The 20,566-nt window shown below is 38.4% G+C and overlaps 1 protein-coding gene across 5 annotated transcripts in view; it reads right to left on the minus strand.

Moving 5' to 3' along the window:
- CA10 (carbonic anhydrase 10) overlaps positions 1 to 20,566 on the minus strand; it is a 207,187-nt gene that overhangs the window by 160,434 nt on the left and 26,187 nt on the right. For all 5 annotated transcript variants that reach the window (XM_074889399.1, XM_074889396.1, XM_074889400.1 and 2 more), the window contains one exon: positions 7,070 to 7,144. In XM_074889399.1, the coding sequence (XP_074745500.1) occupies positions 7,070 to 7,144 (75 nt within the window). The remainder of the gene's footprint in view (positions 1 to 7,069; positions 7,145 to 20,566) is intronic.

The raw sequence follows: 20,566 nt of genomic DNA on the forward strand, positions 1-20,566 counted from the left end.
GCTTAGACTACCTACCACTGGAACATTAAAAGTACACAGGCCATAAATAGAGGAAGGAAACTGATGTGACTAGGCCTAAAATAGTCTATCACAGTTTTTATAATGTAGTTCAGACAAGATAGTGTGACTAACCTACTTACCCCATCAATCTCCTGGTTTTACTCCCTTTCCTCCTTTTTGTTCCTCCCTTTTATTCCCTTTAGAAAGGGAGTTTCTAAAAACCTCTCACTGCCCATCACCTTTGCATCTCTGGATACAACACCATTCAGAAATGTGTAGTGGCAGTTTTTCTTCTTGGCTTGAGACTGACCGTAGTTATTAATTCAGGAAACAGTCTCACAGAAAGCTTCTAGGGAGACTTCTAGGAAATTCAAAGCTAGCTAGAAACTAGGTACCAATTAAAAATCAATGAAACCATCCTTGTTTGCACCTTCTTCTGAGGGCTAGTCATTGGCAACAGAAATGGCCCAACTGAAATTACAGCAAACAGGGCTGTCCTATCAGCCAAAGTGGTTTATGCCTTTAAAGTTCATTTTTCACTTCTTACAGTGTAGATGAGAGTGCAGGATTCAGCTTGGCTGGCAACCCCAGAGAAGGATCACTACCAAAGCATTTAAGACAAAGCCCTTAATCCTGCTTGATTACTAAGAGATATTGGACAGACATAAGACCGCTGGACCACAGCAAGATGAATGAACACCTTGTGTATTCTCACCTGAACTTGCTAAGAATGTGCCCACTACACAAGCAAGACATCGCTAGTGCACATCCCAGAATATCATTAAATTGACACTTTTGTTCACTTTTGTAGCATGTTGTTAAATGAATAAATAAATCCCATTTCTCACACATACATCTTCACAATCAATGTCAACTTTGATTCTTCTACCACTGTTATGATTGTTGTTGAGGGAGAACATTACAGATCACCACTCAAACCCAGTTTCCTGCACTATTTCTCCATCTATTCGTGAAAGCAAGCAGATTTACATTTGTATTAAATCAGGTAAACTCATAAACAACTCAGTATTTATATTTGCTTAAAGCTTTGTATGATCAGAAGTTCAGAGACACAGACTGAGATTGTTAAATACACTTCTTGCTATAAAGAAGGATAGCATGGATCTCTCATTTACATCACCGACTTGCCAAGGGACATTTCATCTCCCAGTAAAATGTGAGTATCCACATAACAGGAGCATTGGAGGCTTTGTCAGGAAAATCCAACCAGTGAAACCATTCATCTGGAAAACTCAGCTTGAATTCAGACACAGGACCCATAAAACTCTTAATAAGACTAATTGTTGACTAAACCTGGAGACCAAGTTGTATCACATGGAATTGTACTTTGTTGTGAAACTACAATATTATGTAGAACCATAACCAGATCCTAATATGCTAAATTCCACTTTTTTCATATTTAAGTTCAGGGATAAACCAAACCTTTGAGGTGTGAGTCACTCTCTAACCAGCCTCTTTACGTTTTTATGGAAGATTCAAAATTACAGACTCTTTCTGATAGTCTCATTAAGTAAAGCACTACTACTAATGTGAGAGTGTCTCAAACTCAATGCTGTAATTTGGTTACAGCTCACATGGAGATGAGCAAATGTTGCCATATCTGTATTAGAACTGAGGCCATCAAATGTTTCCTCTCAACAGTGTTCTGTTCTTCTTCCAAATTAAAAGCACTCAACTCATCTGTTCCTTGCTATTTTAAAATAATGAGTTGTTCAACAATTCATTGAAAAGTGAGACAGTGGTTTTACATTTTAATTCTATTTAACTTCCATGAAAAAAAAAAAAAAACACACCAAAAAAAATCTAGTTTCCTTTCTAGTTCTGTTTGTAAACAGTCAGTTTTTGCAGAATCACCAAAGGAAGTAAGAAACCAAGAAAATATTTGGTACAAAATATATTTCCTTCAAGCTATCTTTAACTGACAACCAAAGCTGAAATATTATACATACTAACCTAAGTCCAAATCAATAAGTGAATGATTTCCAGCATCTACGTTCTATTGCCCTGAAGAAATGAAGCATTCCAATATATTGCTTTCTAAAAGAAAAACTGCTATTATTGTTCCAATAAATAATTATATATGGCTGGTTAATTCTTCAGAGTCGGCATCAGACTGAATGATTTTGAAGAGTGTGTGCAGACTGTTTAAAACACTGCTGTAGCTCAGACAGCACCACTGTTTTTACTGACAAGCAAAATGCACCAGACGGTGAATGATGCTGCAGCCTCCTGAAGTCCCAAAATAAGACCAGAAAATATTTTATAGTTAGTACAAAAGTGAGCAATGCAGGAGTAGCAATCAGCAGGTTTATGTTTTGTATTCTTCAGGCAGCCAGACTAAGTGATCTCACCAATCTCCAAGTATGAAATAGACCCCTATGTGATTGGAGGATGGCATAATACATGAGCTTTTCAGGAAGTTGTGCATGGCTTTAAAGTTTCAGATCTCTCAGTTTCAGGCCACGGACAAACAGTTCATGTTTCTTACAGTGTACATAAAGAAATTTGTAGTTTAACAGAAATCTTAAAGTTGCAATAAAAAGAAATCTTAAAGCCCACATGGGGAAACTAGGGACACCTGAACTGCCTGTGTGGGCCATAACAAAAGCACATGGTGATAGCAGGGAGTTTAAAATCATGGTTTGGCACTCATGACCAAGACTGTCAGTTGTTTCAGGCTGCTTCTTCCTTGTAACTTATTACCAAATTCATGCATTTCCTCCTTGGAGGGAGCTTCTCAGTGCTTCACAAACACTGTCCCGGTGTTCCTTTTGAGACAGTGTAGCTTTGCCAGCTGGTCTATGTTTGGGCATAATCTCATCAACACAATCCTTGCAAAAGGCAGGAGCAGTATTATCAATCTCTAGCAGCCTTTCCCTTTTATAGTAAAATGAGTTGTGAAAGGAACTAAGAACAGGGGATTTCTCATCCCAGGGAAATATATAGCCTTTGATTCAGTGATCTGTAGCTGATAGTGAATCACAGTGGATGTAGATCTTTATCTGGAATTAAAGTTCTTTTACAACCTTTATTATAAGGAAGGAGAAGAACATTATCTGCTCCTTCAGCAAAGTTCACTCATTATTTGGTAGAGATGGACTTCCCCCTCTTAGCCAAGATTAGCACTTTCACCTTGTAAAGTAACTTTAGACGTGGTATAATTCAGTAAGGGTCATGAAGACAGTGTCTTCCCTGGGCAAGAAACACTTATGACCTTGTATTAATATATAGTCCAAAGTTTCAGTAGCAGGATGTTTTGGCAAGTGAATTCCATGATCACAAATTAGATTTAAACACATTTATATTTTATGCTTACCAAAGCCCACTTTTATGATGCTATGAAGAAAACAGGAGCAGTACGAAGAGAATCAATACAATCAGACACACAAGAGTATCAAAGGTTATGCACATCTATTTGAAGTAAAAGAAATGGTACAGAACAGTTTGAAATATTATTGCCTTTGCCAGCCTGAAAATGCTTGCATGGCTTCAGTGACACAACATATTCATAGTCACAGCAAAACTCAGCCAAAAGATAGAAAAAAGGTTATTTAAATGTATTTTAACCCATCATGAACTATTTTGATATTCCTTACCAGAAGAAGTCTATGTAGTGAAAGTATGTAATAATATAGATTATTTGATTATTATGCAAATCACCATGAATAAAGAAAAGGATTCATTCTTCATCCTCGAACATTCCCTTAAGTTTAATTTGGAACCTAATTTGCATTCAATTAACATTTTAAAGCACTACTTACTTTCTATTTTGTTTGCTTACATGATTTAAATTGTAAGAGCAATTCTTTGCTTTTAGAAAAGGTGAGAGATGGGTGTTTTATGTATCAGTAGTATGTACACAGATCCAGCCACTGATGCACCTTCCTTCCTGCACTTGACAACTCTGCACCCTCAGTGGCAAGTCTTGGCTCTAAGACTGAGCCCAGTTACTGTAGGGAGAGAACCTTTCAGTCATCATTGCTCTCCTCTCTGTTGAGCAGTGCAAGAAGAAAAGTTGGGAAAGACAATGTGATGGGTCTTGTACCTCATCTCTGCCTATATCCTCTCCTACCTGTGAGATAAACATCGGTGATTGTAAGCTGCTGGTTTACAGTGGAAAAAAACCTGTGTTCAATGAACATATTACATCAGAAGGGGATTTGAAGTTATTTTTCTAAAATCTATCACAGAATACAGGGAGTCTTGGATTTGGGGAATGTAGTGAAGTATGGTTTGATTTTATGAACTGCTCAAAGATAAATCTGCACAAGATCCAGAGAATTTGTCAGGAGTTGACTTAAATACATCCAAAACAGAGTATTAAGCAGAAAAACACATGAATGGCATATTCTAACCTAGGCATATTGTGATACACTCCTAAATGCGTTCTTACACAACTATACATGAAAGAAGTGATAGTTCAAAGACAGACAGTGACTTTGCTTTGAAGTAGGCGAAAAGCATTCACACAGCCAAAGCTGCGCCAGACAAACTCTGGCAACTCATCACTCTGGAGTGTCTTACAATGCTGTTACCCCCAATTAGTCATCTCTATGCTTGTGGTTGCTTCCCCCAAGCAGCTAAAGAGCTGTATTCATGTCAGTCACATTAGCTTAGATGCCAGTTTTGAACTGCAGTGACAGTGTCTTGGTATCTTTGGGGGTGGTAACTTCCAGCCCTGGGACAGGACAAACAGCTGTGGAAAGGAAACATCTTAGCAGATGGCTATAGCTGTTTGCTTCAGTGCACATCAGTCAGCAACTTCAGCTATAGCTCCTCAGACTGCCTCGCAGCTATCACCTCTCAGGTGCTAATTATCATCTCATGCGAGATCTGATATGTGACTGCTAACATTATGGATAAACTTAATATGCACTAACATATCCTTTGTGATGTGTTAGACTGAGATCATAACCATAAAATGCATCCTTGAAATGCTTTAAATATGGTTTTCAAAGACTCCAAAATCTAGGTGCTGCTGAAAAAAAATTAGTTGTTTGTTTTGTAAAAATTCATGGGATTTCTCTCTTCTGCTGAGGCTTACAGGTTGCAGAGTTGAATCTGAAAGAAACATAACAGTCTGCAAGAAAGGTGCCCCCACATTACCCTTGCTTTCTTCATGGCTGCTTCAGCGAACTGTTCATAATTGTCCTTCTGGACCAATTCTTGAGGATGTGTGCAAGCTTTAGTCCAATATTCAACGTGTATGCGTAATCCAGGGTTCTCTCAGAAAGGAGGTGTCTCTCCACATTAGTCTAAGAAGTCTTCCTTCTGGAAAGTTTGAGTCATGACTATTTCCTCCTTAATCTTCTATGGATGTTCCCAAGCCCAAATTTCTCACTGTATTAAGACTAGAATACCACTGGCATTCTCTGATGACATATGTTTCTTTATATGCTGACAAATTTTTCTCCATTCTTTAAGCTGAAATAATTAGAATGTCTGTTAAGCAATTTTTTTTTCATTCACCTTCTACTGGGTATCTCCCTGGGTTGTGCAGATCAGGAAGGCTGAAATTTCTTGAAAGCATGTGATTATGTTCTCCAGGTTTCTTCCCCTGCGATCAACATTAGGATCTAAACATGCGTAACAATACACTGCAGCATCTTTGACAGCCCAAACCACTCTCAAGTAAATCTGAAAAGCTGCTTTATGCTACATCAGTATGTAATTAAGCTCTAGGCTTGTAGATGTTGATTTCCATATGTACTTTTCACAAGAATTTCAGTGCCAGAAACTTGTGGGTTGAAATACTTCACTTGCACTAGTATTCCTATCAAGATAATCAGCATTTTGGATACTTCAGATGAGTGTCAGATTGTAACTGTTGTCACAACAGTTACAGTCTCTGATGACAGATCAAATCTACAGATTCTTAGGAATAGCTCACGCAATGGCCAAGTAATATTTTCTAGTACTTTGAGGAAATAAAGGTCATGTAGCAATTCTCATGACGCATTCATGACAGAACTTGAAGCACTATTTTAGCTTATAATATATAGCTAATATACATAAATTAATGCATATTCATCTCAATTGCACTGAAGACATACTGAACAAAATAATCACTGAATGTTTCTGTGTATACTAAATGAGGAATGTGCTGTCAAATCAGCTGCACAACTGAACAGAAAATGGAGGTTTCTAAAGTTTCCTGACTCCTCTTCTAAGTGGAAAGATCTAGTCAAATGGAACAGTGAAGACCCAACAAAGTAATTCTGTTTGAAAGAAAGAATAAAATAATTTACAGAAAGTGAACACAAAAAGATCAGGTGTTAAGTGTAGGTCAAAAAAAAAAAAAAAATGTCAGTCTAAGAACTACTAGTGTCTCAGGGAGCTTGAATCCTGAAAAGTGTTAGAGAGATCCAGAGCTAAAAAGAACAAGCTAAGGCCTACTCCGATCACATGATACTTAAGGAATACAAAGCATTGGGACAAGCAATACACATGTTTTGGAGTTCTCCGAATACTGACCAATACTAGGCTACTGCTAGCCTGAATTTCACTTTTGCCTATCAAATTCAGCTGGTGTGGCTTATTTAGATCCTGTTAGCTGTCTGCTGATTATTTATCATTTACTAAATCTTATTGAAGTCAAGTTAGGATTTCAAGCGAAAGTTGTGAGTTAGTTCATGTTTCAGTTAAGTTCCTTTCCTAATATACTGTTAAATCTGTAGAAGTGGGATTATCTAGAAGTGCTGCATCAGATAAGTGAATTCATCCAGTTAACAATACTGCTTTTCAGTCCTCCCTTTCTCTTTCCTATACACAGAACACACACATTCACATAGTAGCATCATGTTAGTTTTACAGAGAAAAACCAGGAATGTCATCAAAGCAATTTTTTTCCCGAAAACCAGCCATGGTCTTTGGACGATGTATTGACAAAAAGCTCTCTACGCTTCACTATAATGTGATGTTGAGTACTTGTGTACTTCAAAACTTTCCATTGGATAAAAAAACCCAAAACATTTTCCCCCAAACCCAACTATATTAATTCCAGTGAAAAAATATTTAACAAAAACTAAGATTTTGAAATTACACTTACCTGGAACAAAGCTTCCCTGGACCACCTCCTTATAAGCCCACCAGCCTTCATGGATTTTTGGTGAATTTTGTTGAGCTAGAAAGAAATAATCAAAGAAACCACAAAATTAAGGCAAGGCATAGGAAATATTTAATTACATAAATTTTGAAAACTCTAAACATGGTATCATCTTCTACAGAAGATGATATGATATTCCTTAAGTTCCCAAGTGATATTTATTCAATTTATTATATTATGCTATGCATCTGTATTTTATAGGACTTTGTCCCTGTTTCTCATATAGTAAAACACACTCAGCTTCTGAAGAACTGATCACTAAACTTAAGAGTGCAGGTAGAAAATGAGTATCTATAGCACCATTGATGGTTTCTGTGCCACCCATAAATTCAGTATGGGATAAAAATGCAGAGAAAAAAGAGTGTACTTATATATAGTAATCAATATCTAAGTCCAAGTTGGTGAACTGAAAAGCAGTTTCTTCCCTTCCTTTCCCAAGTTCTCCAATAATCTCTCACTTTGAATGGGAAGAAATGACAGAGAGAACCACAGGCAATAGCTGTGTCTATAACTGCTTCTCCTCTCATCCCATGTGCTCTGAGTTCCAAAACCAGAACAGAAACGCATAACCCATAGCTTCACAAATACTGGCTTATGCTACAATGCTTAGGCAGGAATATCAGCTCTTCCTGCTATCTTCTCTGTCTGCAATGCAGCACCTGCTACTTATCCCCCACCACAACCATTCTGGTAGCTAGGCAAGGTCCCAGCTTCTGTTCCGCCTGTGTGACATGCAACTCTATTACAGTTGCATTTGATAGCACAGTGAAAAGTGTCTTTGACCAATATTCTGAAGGTGTCACAGTAGAAGTCTAAACTTTGGATAAGGCTTGCCCCTGATGAGACTGTTGCTTAAATGACTTCTCTAAATTCCTGAAAAGCCAAGCGCAGAAAGACCTTGATCAGTCAGTTTACTACTTGTAAGGTCATTATTTCTCTTTGTCTTGAAGGAAATCAGAACTGGAGCAAATTTTGTCATCAAAATGTAAAATCTCTGTTAATTGGAAATAGTTTCAAAGGGCATACACACACAGAGCAAGCCAAACACGCAGTTGATTTCCATAAGATAGCAGATCAGAGCTGATATGCAAATATGTTCTGCCTTCACTTGTATTTTCCTTGATATTTTCATATTTAGAGCAACTCTCACTGAGCTACAGAAAGCTCAGCTACATTGTGTACCATTAACTTAAATTTGGGGTTGGTTTTGTTTTATAAGATACTTTCGGTCTCTTGCACTAGGTCCAAGCATTTTTTAACATAAATACACAGCTACAGAAGATGCTGGATTTAGCAGCTTTCTGCTGCAGTTTCATTTCTAGATAACATATTATATACAAAAGACACAATTACCCCGGGAAAAGTTCCAGCAATATAATAAAAATTGTTGTTGTCATTAAAAATTACAAAGAGGATGTGACATTCAGACTAAAAAGGATACAAGATGAGGACCATTACATACTGTTCTATCAGTTACAAAACAATATTTATGATTTAACTGACTGTAAATTGCAGAAACAAAAGTAAAGCTGAAGTTAATTAAACATACTAACAGAAGGACCCACACTCGGCTTTACCAGAAATCCAGACACACTAGTGGAAAGGGGTATGTGTGGATGCAGATTTTTCCTTGCAGTACTGATGCTCATTCCATTAATTGAATGGTGACATGTTAAACTGAAAGGACTATTCCACTGTGCACTCTTTACAGTTTGCAGAAGACATTATCTTTGTTATTTTAGCTTTTATATCATTGCCTAGAGAACTCAAACTGTGTATGGCTTCATTGTACTGGACTGTGCTATACAAACATTTGGAAAATGGCAAATCCCAACCCACAATCAAAATATCTGAGCAGCAGAATATTCATATCCAGTCTGAACTGCAATTTTTTGGATCTCAGCATTGGTTTATGCAGGTTGCTTTTATGCCTCTGTGCTCTGCAACAGAAGGCCTTAAAGATTTCAGGATGCTTCAGCAATAGGAGAAGATACTAATAAGTGAGTCCCAACAAAGCCCAGCAATCATTCTTCTACTTAAAATTTCCCAGAAAATTACATTGCATTAAAGTGCATCTTGTAGTAATATACACAGCTAAAGCTGTTTCAGCCAACCAGAGACAGCTGCATTTTAAAAGTGGGTGAAAAAAAGTATGTATGTAGATAGAGGCAAATTAAGAAGACTTCAGGAAAGATGGGTATTTTCAAATGCAACTGCTTACTGTCAGCATTCCTAGAAACATATACAGTCGAAAAATGTATTGCTTTTCCCCACTCTGGCCAATCTAAATGATACATGCCAGGTCCAGAAGAAAAATATGATCCATTATTCAGAGTTTAAATTAAACCAAAATCAAAAGACGCTGGCTCTGCAGCTCTGCGTCAATGTGTTGCCCCAACACTTAGTAAAGCTAATTCCAGAAGGAATACCTGGAAAATGAAGATTTTGTCATACTTTTTTCAAATGTGCTGCATTAGTGTGGAACAGACTGCATGAGATGAGCAAGAAAATTAGATTATCAAAGCTTTGTACTAAATAATTGGATGCCTGTGCAATTGCTTCAGCTATCAGAGAAGAGCATGACCTGGCATCACTCTGCACATTCCACAGATATCAGATCCTTATCTCTTCAATGAAATCACATGAAAATGAAACACATAATAAGGAGTACAGTAAGCAAGATAAGATGTTGTACCGTAGCCATATAAAATATCTAAGATAGGGTAAGAGCAATGCTGGGAGTACTGCAGATTTACAGAAAACTAAGGCCACTGAAGAAATCAAGAGGAAAGGCAGGTGGTTGTTGTGAGAGAACAGCTAGGGAGCCACTCCCCAGTGCCATGCTCTTTCTTGAACCCTGAAACCTCAATGTTTTATACCAGTTCAAGCAAAACATCCTGCAAAATAGTGCCGAGAGTGACTGAACACAGATTTCCACTCTGCTGTGCATGTGAAATCCAGCTTGGTGCCAAAGATTTACTCTGATGGATCCTACAGGGATTTTGCTTAGAAAAGAAAAAGATTTATAAAGTTTTCATTTCTCTGAAGGCAGAAGGATGGTGTCTGGTAAGGCCAAGGAGGAAAGTTTGTCTTCTAAAAACTTTTCCTAAGCCATTACTCCAATCTATGTTACGCAAGCGGGCAAGAGGTCTTATTAAAGGATAAAAAATCTGTTCTCTATTTTGAAACATAATCAGACCCTTACCTGGATTAGTAATGGAACAAGGGAATATAAAATTAGAATGAACAGACATATGGACAATCCTTGCTGGGAATCCTATCTGGGACAGTTACACCTGATGCACGTACAACACAGGGCCTCTACAATTGGTGTATCAGTGCCCATCTGACAGAATGGCACTGTGCCTGCGTAAACAGGTTCAACCTTATGGCTCAGGAATTGTTGCCAAGAAGGATTCTTCATATATGCCACCTCTTGACACTGACAATAGCAAAATTCTCTCAGCATCCTTCTTATTTCAGTTAAAGTAAAACTATTGTACCTCTCACTGCAGTTCTCCCACTTGAGGACCATAAAGAGACATGCATGCCTGCTGGGTGGATTCTGATACTCCTGTGTTCCTACCAGAACACTGCAGCTCCTCCATAGCAACTCTTTCTTTTTTTTTTTTTTTTTGGCATGACCTGTCACATAAGATACTGAGGAGACAAAAGGTCCTGAAAGCAATTCTCTATTCCTAAGAAGGGTTAAATATCTTAAAAAAAAAATAAAAATATTCATTTCTGATACCTCAGAGACTTCTGCTTTCACCACTAAAACCTAGAGTATGTCTTTTGCTTCCAAGAAACATTGTTACTTCTGCAAAGGCATCAAAATAAACAGGCCCATCTGAACAGACACCTTGCAGTTAGGAGCAGATTACCTGCACAAGTAGCTCTGCAACAGCAATTTTTAGCATCAGCACTGTATTCTGCTAATAGGAGGGACAGTCCAAAATGCCACGTTTGTCCAAAGTGCTAGAGGATATTGAATGACCTCCATTTGCTACAGCGTTCTTTCCTGCGCTACTGAAATCACTAGTATCTGAGATTAGTAGCTCTGCTGATATAACACCATTATGTCAGATCTCTTTCAATGCAGCTGCTGTAGAGGAGACAGGATATTTATTTGGAGCTGATATGACACGTGTTGCTTTCATTTTGTCAGATTATTGTAGGTATGTCTCATTGTGGACCAGAAAATTACAGGCTAAATTCTGCAAGATGTTGTGCATTTTTGTTTCCTAGTGACTTCCATGTATAGGCAAACAGCATTGTACAAGATCATAAAAATGTACAGTAAATGCAAACAGAAAGAGATGCCAATGCCCCATAAAGTCAGCAGTTAACTATATCTAGCGTAGAGGTTAAAATGAGTAGGCTTATATTTCAAAGAGAAGCTGTTGCTCAGTCAGTAAAACTATTTTAGAATCATCAGATAACATTGTATCAGATACCAGGTATCATGATGCAGCTGAAATACCTGCAGACAATTTGCAGTGCAAAGAGATCGTCATCTTGTGGAATGCTAATGCTGACATAATATAAAATACTGTAATTAATACAAAATACCCCTCAGTAAATATGCTTATGTGCAAGGCATAAACAAGTCATTCTACAATTACTTATTTACTTTCTATACTTAAATAAAAGAAAGGCTTGTATCTGATGCCATCATTTATGGCATTCACATCTGAGCACAAGCCAAGAGTAGAATCCTGCCAGATCAGAATTCTCCATTCACTTTACTGCCATTTCACGCAGAATAAAAATGCTAGGCTGTGGAGAACCAGGCTCACAGCAGTTAGGAAAAAAATCTTTTTTCATCTGAATTTTATTGATCTGAGCTCTTCTCATTGCTATATTAATGACTCTGCATGCTTATCGCTACTTAACTTACATCCTAAGAGTCTGGGCTGTGATAACCTGGCTAGTATTGTCCTGACATTAAAGACACGATAACGTTTTCATCACTGTTACCCTTTCTGCATAGTTATGAGATTAAAAAGAAAACCAGCTGCAACTATGAGCCATTAGTTTGATAAAATTAGTGCAAGGAGTTAATTCACTGCTAGTACTTTGATAAGAAACTCACAGAAAAATGGCATGTCTACTTCTTGTCTACTACAAGAAAAATAAATCCTTGAATCTGCTATTGCAATGGTGAACACTGAAAATGAAAGATATGTTTGTAAGGAATTAGATGCTGGTGTGATCTTCACTTATATCCACCCTTTGTGTCCCACAGACTATTGGCTTTATAGGCCTTATCACAGTTCTCTCCCAGCTAGCATAAGCTATTTTTTGCTCAGTTATATAATGCTATTTGACTTTCCATTCAGAGTTCCATAGTTCACTCTGAGTAGCTTCATCACTCTCAAGGTATCTTTTTCAGTCATTGACAAATAATCCAAGGTGGCTGTGCCTTATGGCAGAAATTAAAATTAGAGGAATTTTCCTGTAGTGTTTCAGAAGATCATGTGTTCTAATAGAATATTAGCCCTACAGAGAACAGTGCAGGATGGTTTTAAAAAAGAAAAAAAAGGCTGTAGGAAAAACTTCAATCTTTTTTGCTAAACTCCATTTTCTGAATTTTAGGTAATGTACATCCTTTGAAATTATTTTAAATAGTTTTAATTACTACATTTTATATGGATATTTTGCATACTGTTAAACCCGAGGATGGGTTGCCTAGATTTTGGAGGGAACACAGACTTAATCTAAAAAAATCAGTTTCAACATCTTCAGTCATACAAGTACCAGCTTTTGGCTCACACCAACAAATGCCTCTTAAAGCAAATGGAATGCACATGTATAAAGTGGACTTGACCGCAGGGGAACTAAGCAGATGCAATTAGCTGAAGATTCAGCCCTCTATAATTAATGCTTGGTTTGTTTAAAACAAGTCTGTACATAATTGCAGCTATTATTTAAGATCATAGAATCCTAGAATGGGTTCAGGTTGAAAGGGACCTTAAAGATCATCTAGTGCCAACCCCCCTGCCATGGGCAGGGACACCTTCCACTAGCCCAGGTTGCTCAAAGCCCCGTCCAACCTGGCCTTGAACCCTTCTAGGGAGAAGGCAGCCACAGCTTCTCTGGGCAACCTGTGCCAGTGTCTCACCACCCTCACAGGAAAGAATTTCTTCCTTATATCTAATCTAAATCTCCCCTCTTTCAGTTTAAAACTGTTACCCCTCATCCTATCCCTACACCCCCTGATAAAGAGTCCCTCCTCACCTTTCCTGTAGCCCCCCCCTTTAAGTACTGGAAGGCCACTCTAAGGTCTCCCCAGAGCCTTCTCCTTTCTTGGCTCAACTCTCTCAGCCTGTCCTCACAGGGGAGGTGCTCCAGCCCCCTCATCATCCTCGTGGCCTCCTCTGGACTTGCTCCAACAGGCCCATGTGTTTCTTACACTGGGGGCCCCAGAGCTGAAGGCAGCACTGCAGGGGGGGTCTCTTGAGAGCAGAGTAGAGGGGGACAATCCCCTCCCTTGACCTGCTGGCCACACTTCTCGATGCAGCCCAGGGTATGGTTGGCTTTCTGGGCTGCGAGTGCACATTGCTGGCTCATAGTCAGTTTTCCATCCACCAGCATCCCTAAATCCTTTTCCTCAGGGCGGCTTTCAATCCATTCTCCGCCCAGCCTGTATTTGTGCTTTATGTTTTTATGCAGCCTTTTAATATTAAAAGAACCTAACAACTCACACTTCAGACACTATATAAAACATCATTTATAAGTGAATAGTTACAGAACAAGAAAGGTTAGCCTGCTTATGAATACTACAGCCTACATTGTATGCATCACCATACAACGAGGGAGGAAAAAGAAAACAAAGGATTATAAAGGGATCAATAAATAAAATGCTTTCATAAGCTATGCCAGATTTTTTTTTTTTTGGGTAACGTTTTGCTCACAAAACATGCAAATGCTCTTTCATTAAGTTAATACTTTCCAATTCCATAAATCCTTCTTTCACCATCCCCATGTGTAAAAGCTCTCACTGCTGTTGTGAATTCCAAACAGTATTCAACACAAGCAAAACAGACGTGACCTGTTTTTATCAAGTCTGAGGGCAAAAGTAAGGCACTATCCTGGGAACTCTGCTATGGCACAGAGACTTGACTATTCAGTGTATTTTCTATTTATTGTAATTTTGTCTTCTGATAAGATTCCAATTAAAAACCTAGGCCAAAGGGTGACATTTCATACAAGCAGACTCATACGTATGCATGTAGCCATACCAAAAAATGTGATACAACATTGACACACAACTAACTGCTGCATCTACTGTCCCTATGCAGTTGGCTTTTGATGAGAGTCACCGAGTGTCCAGAGTCACTAAATGTTGCTTGAGGCACCATAAACTATGATGTTTACAAGTAAGTAAGCCCCTGTTAGGACACATTCTGCTTACAGCACTCTCTCACCAGAACTCTGCAAGACTTTGGTAGTATCTAGGAATAGCTCAGTTTGCAGAAAGTAAAAAGTGTGTATAAGCCCAGCTCTGTTCAGCAAAGAGAAGGATCTTGTGCAGATACTATTGTCATCCCTTCCAGTGAACCTTCTCACTAAAGAATTTCAAATCTTAAAAGATGAGGAAAGGGGAAAAGGCAAGGGATAGCCAGTCTAAAGGCCACTGCACAGGGCAGGCAGGACTCCAGAACATCATTTCTTCCTCTGCTATTGATCTTGCAGGTGACTGTGCATTTACATTCATTTACCTGTAAAAACAAACTTGTAATGCCAGTTATCATGCCGCTGTTCAAGAAAAGATAGAAATATAATTAGTTAACAACTTCCCTGCTTTCTGACCTCTGAATACTATCAAAACAGTTTAAATAAGCTTATGTGAAGGCAGGAGTCTTTCCCAATAACGTTTGTGAAGAACATGAGATGAACATGCTAGGTAGCTGCATGCTATACCAAGCTGTTAAAGGAAGCTGTATAAATATATGCTTTTGGGCAGTGGGTCCCAACTTGTAATAAGCACTTTTCCATAAAGCATATATGCCCAATCATGCAATTGTTCTAATATAAATGAGCAAAACCATGGGCTGTATCTAAAGCTTTTAGTCAGAAAAAGTTAAAACCATTTTGACTCACTCTTCCCTGAGCACCTAAGTACAACAATGTAAATGATGGATTGCACTGCAGGGTGAATTACTTTATGTCACTGCACCCAATTTAACATGAAACTCTGCATACTGTTCCTAACTCAATTTGTAGAACATCAAACGTCCCTATAAAGCTGCTGTCCTTTTAATGTGACTAACACACGTGTACAAGAGTTAGACCACATAATGTAAAAGACAGTATGTTCACTCTCTCTGAGTATTTTGTGGCTAACATGGCTGGAATACTAAGGCAGTGTTACACTTAATGTTATTTGTTTCAATTTTTAAAATAATACTTTTCCCATAATTTCTTCTTCAGCAGAATTTAATTTCTGAAACGACTGAGACGGGGAACTTCTATATAGCTCTCTATGCTGTCTGGGAAATCTGAGCAGCTTTGTTTAATATGAAAGAATGCTGAAGGTCCTACCTACAAATTACTACCGACTAGGGATGTGAGCTTGTGCTTCCTCAGACCCCATACCTATCTATGGGATTCACACTACTTTTGAATGGCGTACAGTTCTTTTCCTTCTCTGGCATAAGTGTCAAAATTGCATCAAAGCTGACCTACTGCAAGAAATCAAAGCAATTAAATTAATGCAGGAGAAAAATACATAGCTGTATCTCAGCAATTAGAACATAATACTGTTTGCAAGCAGTGTGGGAAATTCAAAGGGTAACACCAGAGACTCAGCACCTTTCATCTCAGTCACTGACGGCATGCTTAGGATTTCATGAGTCCTAAACCACATTAATACAATTTGGCTGTCTCAGTGTTTTCCAGGGTCTCCGCCAGGAGTGCCAGCATACACAATAGTCTACTCTGTGTTGTGTTAGATGGGGTAGTTCCTCTCCAATGAGTTGTTTAATCATGTCTAGTTATAAAGTCTGAAGAGCACTATAAAATAATGAGTGAGAAGCAGCAAGATATCTTCTGATATTAACTTCAGAATAGCTCTTACTTTTCATCGCACTGCATGCCCTCCACTCCCATTAATTTCTATGCGGTTTGGGGACACTCAGCAACTTCAAAGAAATGGCCTCAATATCCTTGAGCCTTTAAAGTTCAATACATTATTAATGCTAAATTAATAGGGCTTCCTTTAAAAGGAAACCACTAAGTTCCTTCCTCAGAAGCACATATGATATTGACATCTCATCGGGTTTCTGACCCTAGTTGCTCTCTGTACTCTCTGGACAGAAAGTTACCAATCAGTAATAGCACAAACAGTTGGGGACTGTCCTGTTAGCTGCCAGAGGCAGATTTTTTTTGTTTCTTTTCCCAAATCTTTGGCTCCAGGAAAGAGAAATTATTTCTTCAGCAGTCTTCCCCTGAAGGAGCTGTGCCCAGAATTTAAGTATTTATCACTGCTTAGGCAAACTCAAGGGGAAAAAAAGAAAGGTCTTCCAATTAACCTCAAGACTAATGGCACGGCATCAATATTAGGTGCTTGATCCTACAAAATACACAGCAGCCTCAAATCCCACAGAATTCTACAGCACACAAAAACTTGCGGTCCAGGACGTGATATGGAAACATTCTGAAGAGCTACACCATATGCAGAGAATTCATAATGCTTAAGCAATATTATTATGAGCATTTTCCACAACCTTAACAAAGGGACATACCTGAAAAAGAGGGAAGAAGGCTGCCTTCAATCTCCCTTGAAAACTCAGCAGAACTATGAATGGCAATCTATAGGTCTTGTACATATATTACTCTAAATTCAGTCAACACAAAAGGATGCACGTTCCTGAGACAAGAAGAGTCATTGTCTCCTGGCTAACATAGCTACATATAAACAAACCCAATCACAACGAACAGCACAAGGTCATTCAAAAGCTAATGGCAATGGGGAGGCAAAATTATTTTGATTATACTGAATTGGATTCAGAGACCTAGATTTCTAGTCATCCTGGGGTTGACAGTCAGGGCACTAATCCAGATCATCTCACAGCTCACTGGACTACCTAAATCCTCAGCACTTAAACCTTATGTCCTGGCGCGTTCTGAGATCACAAAGTCAAAAAAATATTTTTCTGGCCACGTAATAACAGCTTTGCTAGCATCAAGCAGAAATCTAATGTCAGAGGATAAGCCAAGATATGGATCCACTTCAGGCAGAGGCCTCATGACAGAAAATTGAACCTATCATAATGTGGCGTTATTGCAAGTGCTCTTTACCATCACCACTTTTTTTTGGCAGTTTATCAGTTTCTTAGCAATAGCTGGTTCTTGGTTACTAGATATTTCTTAACAGAATGGGAGGAAAAAACAACTTTGTAGCTATTTTTTCTGAATTGATAAGTGACAGCCTTTCTTCCAGTAAGCAGCAGTACTTTCAGAGTTGTTAACAGGATTGTGATATATTTTTCAACATAAAGTATTGTTTCAGACTAAAGCAGATCTTGACTTGCTCAAAATAATGTTTCTACATCATGCACATTTTCGAAAGAGGCCAGTTTATGCATATTCCCATTATTATACATGGCAAGTATAGAAGAATCTTAAATAGCAATGAGCTCATTAAATTCCCTTTAAACTGCCAAAAAGGGTAAGGATCATTGGGTTTGTTTCTGTGTGCTACCAAACAATGAGATGCCATTGGCTACCAAAAATTCCAAGGTCCATGCTAACAATACAGGGTTTTTATATACGTTTCCTTCACTCACATTCCTGGAAGGACTGTGGAAAATAAGTGTATATTGCTGGAGGCAAGAAAAGGGACTAAAGAAGGATTATTTGTTTCTGAGATAGCTGGGGCACATTAGAGCAACTCCCAACAAGAAATGATTCTTGGAGTCCCCAAAAAGCAAGCAGAGTCTCTGGCCCTGCATCATAAAAAGCTATCCAAGGTTGCAAAGTGACACATACTTATACACTACATCATTAATGAACCCCAAATCATTTAATAAAACAAAGTGCACGGCTTAGAATCCCATTAGTATTAAACTGGCCACAAGACAAACAAATTGCCAGCATTAACTTACTTTGCATAAATTTAATTTACAACGCAAGAGGCAGCTTAGGGAAGTAGAGAGAAAATGAAGTAGTCTTATTGACACCTCAATCCACTTACGTCCTTGTAACACAAATGATGAAGAGTCAACCCCTATGAATAAAATGGAGTACATATATTTCACTACTACCTGCTTATTCCAAGTAACCATCAATGTTAAGGTGAAAGGTTATTCAAACCTGGAAAAAGTGAAGAAAAGCAGCTGGTTTTTCAGACTTCTAAAATTAGAGATGGGAAATAATTGCAGAAAAGTTGAACTGCAGTGGAGGAACTGAGGAGCAGCAAGAGGGAAAAATCATTCTAGTCAGATCAGCTGCCAGGATAAGACAAGACAGATAAGAAAAGAACATGTCTTACTCATCTCAGTTGCCAGCCATGTTGTATTACATCAGTATTCCAATTCATTAGTTACTGCTGAGATATTACAGTGATGACAGCCATATAAATACCTGAACACAGAGCTTTCACTGGTTTATTTTGGACTGTTTTCAAAAGACATCCCTAAAAATTTTACTAGTTTGGAAGCGCTGTTTGTTCATCCCACTTGTCAGGTGAAGCTGGGAAGAACTTTAAGGTTTTTTTATTACTTTGTCATGTTCCAAATCTTGACAAGAGACAAATCACTCTCCATGCTCCCCCCACCATTTTTGCTTCCCTGCAGTTCTGTGGAATATCCCTCAGAGATTACTTCTATCATCCATCTGTCCATAGTTGTGTTTATCCACTGATCCTGGAAGAAGTCATACCCTTCCCCCTCTCTGGACTGATTCCTGAGACAGCAGTGCTATTCTGGCACTCTGCTGCTATTCTGTTATTCCTATCCCAACCAACAATATTCTTGTCTAGAAATGATGCAGCTCTGTCTACCTTGGGTGACTGTAGAGAGCAGCTTATCCTTCTGAACCCTACTAAATTTCTTGGCTTCTTGGTCCTTGCAAAGGTGTCCTCTATTCATCCTTCTCAGCCACTTCTTTAGCCTTTAGTCAAAAGCAGTGATACAGATATGCTTCTCTCCTCTCTCTTGTTCAGTTTTGAAGTTAAGATGGAAGACATTTCACACTGGCTGTGATGCATGCACCTGCTTCATTTTGCTGTTCTAGAATTTTAATCACTTTCTAAATTATTGATGCAGAAATTCCAAGTTAGAAAAAAAACCACCTTCGCTGGGTATCTGTTGTTCATAGCTTGCTCTCCCTGTCTTTTGAGAGATGAGACTTTGGACACAGATAAAAGAAAAATTAAAAAACCACCAAAGGTAAGAAATTAAAAAATTTATTTAGTTCAAGGGAACTGTATGGAGCAATAGGCAACTGCGAAGATTTCATCAGGGATTTCCTAGCTTTCCTTCTTTTCATCTGTGTGGTCCTGTTTCTTCCAAGTCAAAATCCACAGAAGTTTCAGACAAAATTTAATTCTTGCCTTTATCAAGAGGAAAGAAATTTTTTTTAGTGAGGTCAAAACCAACCCAAGACTGGAAATGGAAGTTGTAGATTTTAAATGTGTATGTTGCCCTTCTTATCAGTCTGGCATATCTAAAGCAGAGCAGTGTCCTTTGAAAACCAGACAGCATTTCACCTGTTGCCCAGGTTTCTTCCATATTTTATTTATATTTACCTCTATTCTAAAGACTCCTTAAGGTCTACTTCTCTGGTAGCCCTTTTTATTGTTCAATGTTCCATCTTTGGCTGAGACATTGACTGAAAAAAATAAAAGAAATCCTAGGAGCTGGACAGCCTTGCCTCCTGCACCCTATGGGGCAGAACATCTGGAGACCTGCAGCTAGGTTTATTCCAGTAGCTTAGCCATAAAGACTAGCTGCCTACCAACTATTGTGTGAACTACTGAACATGACAGCAGTACAGAAAAACCTGTCCCTTAGTAATACTCATTGCCTATATCGTTTAATTTATAAAAATGCTAAACAGTTGTCCATCTATCGATATGTTTAGATATTCAACAGAAAAAAACAGAACCACAGGGCAATAGTACAAAGTAATATACTCCAACAGCAGTAAGCCCAAGACCCCGGTATACCAGCTTTCAAAATACCAGAAATAGAGGGAAATGTCCTTGAATTCAGGCCAAGTCAGAGAAGCTTTGTTTCTTTCAGTTAAGATTCTTATTGTATTCAATTTTGATCAGTGAATGTTCAAAGAATGATTCAGGATAACTCTGGCAAATTCATTGCTGTGCAGCTGCCTGAAGAACACACTACATACCCTGGAGACACAGACATCCCATCCCTGATTATCCACAAATGAATAACTGCTGAGTCTTCCACATATGCTGAGCACTGTAGT

The sequence above is a fragment of the Strix uralensis genome, chromosome 19, assembly GCF_047716275.1.
Source record: "Strix uralensis isolate ZFMK-TIS-50842 chromosome 19, bStrUra1, whole genome shotgun sequence".
Taxonomy (NCBI): Eukaryota; Metazoa; Chordata; class Aves; order Strigiformes; family Strigidae; genus Strix; species Strix uralensis.